Source organism: Macrobrachium nipponense, chromosome 11, assembly GCF_015104395.2.
Source record: "Macrobrachium nipponense isolate FS-2020 chromosome 11, ASM1510439v2, whole genome shotgun sequence".
In the NCBI taxonomy this organism is placed as follows: Eukaryota; Metazoa; Arthropoda; class Malacostraca; order Decapoda; family Palaemonidae; genus Macrobrachium; species Macrobrachium nipponense.
In genome coordinates, this window is record NC_061087.1 from 62,009,287 (window position 1) to 62,016,919 (window position 7,633).

General features: G+C 35.8%; 1 protein-coding gene across 1 annotated transcript; it reads right to left on the bottom strand.

The window, feature by feature from the left end:
* Window positions 1-4,688: 4,688 nt before the first annotated feature.
* On the bottom strand, window positions 4,689-5,129 carry LOC135208877 (uncharacterized). Its single transcript, XM_064241461.1, has one exon. The coding sequence runs from the start codon at window positions 5,127-5,129 to the stop codon at window positions 4,689-4,691; it is 441 nt and encodes a 146-aa protein (XP_064097531.1).
* Between the last annotated feature and the right edge of the window lie 2,504 nt (window positions 5,130-7,633).

Here is a 7,633-nt window from a genome sequence, read left to right on the forward strand (position 1 = left end):
GTTTTTTCAATTACAAAGACAATCCACAGACGTTGGGTAATCAAAGAGACTTTTGCAGGTCCGTTATTACAGTCACGTAGGTTTGAGCTACAGAACTCCCTCACAAATGATTAACCCCGAATTATTTAGTATTATAAATCATGCCGATAAATGCAAGATTAATACTGATAAAAAAACTTTTTTTTTAATTGGAACTACGAAACGTGCTTACTTAACGACCCTTTAGTTTTTGTTTACCAAACGTCATGCACATCTACTAAACTCCAACGTGTCTTCTCCTTTGCACATGCAAGATCTTTTCGTTTCACTTCGTCGTTTCCTTTTTATGGTCAGATTGGCTTTAAAATATTCTTTCTCCTTTTTGCTTTTTATAAATTTGTTTAATTTTAAAGAATAGAACTTCTGTTTTTTTATTTAGATCCTTCTTTATTAGAGAAATAATATGTATTTTTCATTATTACAGATCGATGATGTGTTTTTTAAAGTAACACAAAACGTGTCTGACCAATAATATTGTAAACTGTAATGCTAGCTGTCGATATATATATATATATATATATATATATATATATATATATATATATATATATATATATATATAGTATATATATAGATATATATTATATTATATTCCGACAGGTTATGGCATCTAGAACGCAGTAGATTTGGAAGAAACATGATGGAAAATAGCTATCGTAGCATTTTAAGTTTATTGGCCAAATTTTTTAGACATTTGTTGTCATCATCAGGGTAGTTTATTGTTTTACTTGCCCAAAATGTAAAACTGGGAAATAAGTGGGAGGCACCAAAAGATTCCTCAAGTTAAGGATAGATTCTCATCTTGGAATCAGTCACCATACAGGATGTACTTTAAAAACGAAAGACTTCTCCAGTATAAGAGAACTCAATATTAAATGTAGACATTTTATTGACATATGATGATTTTCGAATCGTGGCCCAAGCACCAATGAATAGGCATTCTCTCTCTACTTTAGAATCTCTAACAATTAATTAAGCAGCTCGTGCCCTAATTAAATAGTGAGACCTCCTACACTGTCTTGTTTATCGTTGACGTCTTGCCTTCCAAGAAGGAGAATATACTCAAGTTTTTAGCTTTCTAGAGATAGGTACTAGACTTAGAGGTCTCTTAAATTTTTATGATTTTATTTTGACTTTTTTTGTACTTGGTTCCAATGTAAATTATTTAGCAGTTTTATGAGTTTTACTTTTGTGATTGTCATTTTACATGTCAATTTTAATAATTTCCAGACCTGATGATGGGACCTAACACCTCGAAAATTAGGCGATAATTCTATATAAGTATTCCACTGCGAGCTAGACTATGGCAATTGACGATTTCCTATGTTATTTTACTTGCTGTATAAGACTTAAAAAAAATATTTATTTGGCCGACTGCAGTAAAATACCAAAAATATTAATTATGCAAATATATTGGAAATAAAGTACACCTTGTCAATCGCAACTATCGTCTGTTGCCTTAGCATAGAAATAAAGTCTTAATATCAATAAATGATGTAGCAAAAAAATGCAAATAAAAATTTCTCATAATTCAAAAAAGTATAAAAAAATAAGAGAAAAACAAAACAAGTGCCGCTGATGTTGACAAAATTGGTCCTAGGCCTTCCCAGGAATGCTGCCTAGACTCCCAGGGTGTTGCCATCACCCAAAGAATGTGCATACTGTAGGGAAGAGAGGCAGAGGAAGCACTATATTTAGTACGCCAAATTTAACCTGTTTTTTTTTTCAATAACATTACTTTTAACCCTTAAATGCTGAAGCGGTAAAAAGAAAATGTCTCCCATGTGCTGGAGGTGTTTCTGAGTGAGCGCGGAAGCTGAAAAAATATTTTTTTCAAAAAATCACAGCGCGCTTAGTTTTTAAGATTAAGAGTTCATGTTTGGCTCCTTTTTTTGTCATTGGCTGAAGTTTAGTATGCAACCATCAAAATTGAAAAAAAATTATCATTATCATATATACATAATGCGATATATGATAGCGCAAAAACGAAATTTCATATATAATTGTATTCAAATCGCGCTGTGCGCAATACGGTTAAAGGTAACAAGTTACTTTTTTTTCGTTGTAATGTACACTAAATTGCAATCATTTTGGTATATAACACATTGTAAAACGATAAAAGCAACACAGAGAAAATATTATCAAAAAATAATGCATGAATTCGTAATGTGCGGATGTAAACAAATATTTTTTTCAAAAATTCACCATAAATCTAAATATTGTCCTAGAGACTTCTAATTTCTTTCAAAATGAAGACAAATGATTGAATATTACTATACTGTAAGAGTATTAGCTTACAAATGCAGTTTTCGACCATATCTGACGAGTTAAAGTTGACCAAATGTCGTTTTTTTATATATATATATATATATTATATGCAATTATTTCAGAAGTAAGAAAAGCTACAACCTTCAAATATTTTTCGTTTTATTTTACATGAAATTGCGCACATTTTCATATATAAAACTCTATGAAATGCCTAATATGAAACGGAGCAAATATTTCGAGAATGGGACGTACGCATTTCGGAGATTTGTGGCGGAGAATCCGCGCACGGAGGGAAGGAAAGTTTTTTTTTTTTAAATTCACCATAAATCTAAATATTGTGCTAGAGACTTCGAATTTGTTTCAAGATGAAGATAAATGACTGAATATTACTAGACTGTAAGAGTTTTAGCTTACAATTGCGTTTTTCGACCATTTCGGTAGAGTCAAAGTTGACCGAACATGGTTTTTTTTCTATTGACCGTGATTTATATGCAAATATTTCAAAAATGAGAAAGGCTACAACCTTCAATTATTTTTTGTTGTATTTTACATGAAATTGCGCACATTTTCATATATAAAACTTTATGTAACGGCTAATTTAAAGTGGTGCAAACATTACCACAATCGCATGTATGATTTTTTCGGAAGAGTTACCGCGCGGACGTAAAGAAAATGTTTTTTTTTCATAAATTCACCATAAATCGAAATATTGTGCTAGAGACTTCCAATTTGTTGCAAAATGAAGGTAAATGCTTGAATATTACTAGAATATAAGCGTTTTAGCTTACAATTGCGTTTTTTTACCATTTCGGTAGAGTCAAAGTTGACCAAAGGTTGAAAATTTGTCACTTATCATTTTTTATATGAAAATATTTCAAAATTAATAAAAGCTACAACCATGGGTTGTTTTTAGTTGTATTGTGCATGAAATTGCGCACATTTTCATATATAAAACTTTATGTAACGGCTAATTTTAAAATGGTGCAAACATTACCACAATCACATAAATCAAAATATCTCAAAACTCATGAAAGCTACAATCATGAGTTTTTTTTGTTGTATTCTACATAAAAATGCGCACATTTCCATATATAATACTTCATGTAACGGCTAATTTAAAATGGTAAAAAAATTATGTCAAAGTGACGAAATAATTTCCGAGATGTGTCACAGATACTGTTTAGTGCGGCAAGAAAGAAATTCGCGCTTGCGCGCCTGCGTAACGATTGTAAACAAAACAACACCTCGATCCGTGAACTCCCAGCATCCCCCAAGGCGCGTGTTTCAAAAGTTTTTGGCTGGTAGGCCTATAAGTATTTTTCCCCGAATTTAAAAAAAAATGTTTTGAGTCGACGTATGGTACATCCATTCGGCATACGGGAGACATTTTGACTCGACGTTTAATACGTCCATTCGGCGTTTAAGGGTTAAGTCTGCGAAACCCACTCTAAATGATTACAAAGGGATATATAAAGGCAATGGAAAAAACGTTATATGTTTCAGGCATAATCCTGGACCATTATAACTTACCCTAGGTGTAAATGCAGCCGGTGGAGGTTAATGGGGTGCTCAAAGACCCATCAATGCACAACCTGTAGGAAGACAAGCCAAAAATAACTTTATTGGTCACAATATTTTTCTGAAAATAATTTTTTTAGTACATATTTTGACCACTTTTACACAAGAAAACAATTATTTATATCTATATCTCATGAAGCTGACCCATGCCTTACACAGTCACTGCCGATGGGTAGTAGTGCTGCATATAGACAGGTTGGTGGCAGGCCTGACATCTGAAGTGGGTCTTCCTTTCGGCATTTGACTGGCACATGTAGCATCAGACCATGGGCTCCAACATCTCAGCTGCGGCGGGTCCTCCAGCAGGACCAGTGTGAGGGGAGTTGAGGGAATACACCTTATGTATAAGTATAGCTTGACCTGCTGATGCTGCGTAGGGGCGTGCATGTGCTCCTCAGCTGAAGGAGTGACCAACTGCAATGCCAACTCCTGCATGTACTTTTTCCGCTTTATAACTGTGCCTCCTGCGCTCTTGGTGTTTTCCTTATATATAATAAATGGAACTGATAGTGGCAGCATTTATGATCCCAAAGAAGATGCATAGCAGCCACCATTTTTTCTTCCTGTTGCAGCTGTACTATGCACACATATGATCAAAGGCATCAAGCCATCCTTTTGTTCTATTGTAGAATTAAATTACCTCTGGCTCCCATTTTCAAGCACAGTGGGCTGCCTGTGCATTGACGACATCAGGAAGACATTCTTCTCTGCCTTTTGGGGAGACATGGGACACTAGCATTATGTCCTTTGTGAAGAGGAAGGTGCTGCTACCTGTCAATGGGTTGGCCTAGCTTTTCATAACATCAGGTATTTCCCGCAAGTGTCATACCACAGTTTTGTGCCAGGTCCATAATGAGGAGTACTGAAGTAACCCAATTGTCTGTGGTTATGTTACAGTGGGTGTTGTGGTACTTTTCTGTCAAATCCTTTGTGAACATGTGGGCCAGTTGTAGGCCACCTCTTGGCCAAGTACCATCTTTCCCCAGGTAGGGAATGGCTTTCAATAGGTATTTACTTTTTAAATCATTGGCCATGACCAGTTTTATCTCATAATTTGCTGGCCTATTAGGGATGTACATTCTAAAGGGGCATTTACCCCTAAAAGCCAGCTGTTGTTCATCAACAGTGAGGTTTTCATGTGGAATGTAGTACATCCCACAATATTTGATGAACTTATCCCCATATACTCCTGATGGGGGCAAATTTGTCAGTGGCCCACCTCTCTTCCCGTGTAGTTGGGTCATCAAAAGCCCCTATGACATTGCTGCTCTGTAGAAAGGGGCATCAGATACAAGGGACAACATTTCCTTTGTCTCCAGGTGGTTATTCTTCAGGTACCCACTGAATATCATGACACCTATCAGGGCATGGATCTCAGCTGGTGAAGGATGCTTGACAGTTGCTGTCTGTCTTTTGTAATTGGTGGCCACCTTGTCAATCTTTGTATTTCACTGATGATGTCATCACTGATAAAAACCTCAAAACATTTTTCTGCTATTGTGGCCTGTGCAGTTGCTTGTGTGGGACCCGGCGTGAATGGCCCAATAATATTCAATGCATGTGTCCTTGATGTTGCATATGCCTGAGGATTTGTTTTCTATTCAAGGCCTTTGGTGCTAGTTATTGATGCTGCATTGAAAGTAACAATATGCTCAGCTCCATCATCACCTCCAAGGTGGTGGCGGACTCCCCAGCGTATACATTGAGGTGGCATAGCAGCAAGGGTAATAGCAGGGTCATCTGGGCACTCATCAGAATGGCCAGGGGTGGCAAGGGCAGCAGAAGGGGTGGCTGAGGTAGCAAGGATTGCAAAGGTAGAAGAAGGGGTGGCAGAGGTACCAAGGATGGCAAAGGTAGCAGAAGGGGTGGCAGAGGTAGTAGGGCTAGCAGTAGGGGTGGCAGGGTCAGCAGAAAGGCCAGCGGTAGGATTGGTGAGGGGATTCTTCCGCCAATTTTGACCTACTACATACACACTTTTCTGTCTTTTCATGCATAGGGTGGTATCATCAGAGTCACTGTCTTCTTTATCCTTATTTTCCTCTGGCTCAGGAACATATTCCGTATCATTTTCACTTTCATACATATCTTCCATTTCTAAGATATCTTGTTCTGTATCATTTTCTTCAAAAATAATATATTCAATTTCATCCTCAGAAGGATTTTTCTTAGGCACACATTGCTTTATTATGATTATAAATTGTTGCTAACAATTATCTGAAACGAATATCTACCTGAAATGAGAGAAACATGAAAATAAAATAAAAAAATTACAGAAACAAATGTGTAGACTCACTATACTCAGGTGCAGTGAACCCTTGATTATTACAGTCACTAAATTTGGGCATAATATACCCAAAAATATGCCAGGTGTATATCACTAAACTAATGTATGATGAACCCCAGATTTCACTATCACTGAACTCGGGAACAGTACACCAGTTATGTTCACACACTTTTGTCACTAAATTAGGGTACACTTTACCCAAACATGTGCTTTCCTCATGGACCTGTCAAAGAATCGTAATGAAATACTTTACATCTATGGTGTCTCAACTCAAACTGAAGGTATACTGACTGACAACATTCTCGCGCACCTGCTTCTATGTGAATTAGCAATGATGTCATCACCATCAAGTATGATAAACCCATGTCTGTTGTTCTAGGTTTTAATGTCAGGTTTTAGTTAGTTTTACCATAAGATATGCCTTGTTTTTGTTACCAATGAATATTGAATAATTGTAAAAGTATGCTGATGAGCAATACTCTGATTGAAATTGACTGTATATATGTTGTTGTACCATTTTGTGTGATTTCCCTCCATTAGAATGTTCTAGAAGCTTGAAGCGGGAGTACAGATGTCTGCATTTGATTGAATTAAGTTGCTGAAAATTGATTTAATAGAATTTAATGAAACAATTATTAATGAAAATTGATATAAGGATTTTTTTATCTAGTTATTAAAGCTGTGAAATGTGTGAACTTGTTTGTAGGTTTTCTATTCGTAAACAATGAGGCCCTTGGCCGAGGGCAGCACATTTTTAGTTGTTGGCCAGTCTCTACCCTGACTAGTTCTCTGTAAATCTTCCCTGTGTGGATGCAGACCACTTTAGAAATTCTTTTAATTGGACTTCGTTGGAGTTGAAGCATAAAAGGAGTGTGTTCTGGAGGCCAGCAGCATTGTCTCTTACTATAGTTTTACCTGTGTTTTGTAATTGTCAGTCTACCTTGGGATGCAGTGTGAGTAACATTTGTAATTTTTGTGAATAGTTTTATTTAGCATGTTAAAATGTTTTAAATTTAAATGTTTCATTGTTAGTTATAATGTGGATTAATTTAAGTACTTTATTAAACACTATTTTAAGCCATTTAAAAAAAAATAATTTAGTTAAACTTTGTTTAATGCAAGAATTTCATCATCCATCAGTGAATCTTGTTTTGCTGTTCTAGTTGCGGCCACTTGTTTTAGCATAAAACTCAGAACTACAGTATATTTGTGAAGAATGTTGGAGAGATTATGTCCATAGTATAAAACTCTGTACAGTATATTCCTGAAGAATGTTGGAGAAATTATGGCCATAGTATAATGATATGTACTTTGTCATGTGACATAGTGCAAATTACTGAGTACCCATTTATAACATTAACAGGTAAGGGATTCTCACCACTTTATCTTTTGTACTTCTGTTTTGATATTCTTTGCGCGTCTTGCCAGTTTAAAGACTACCCCATATCAAGGGCCCTATCATTT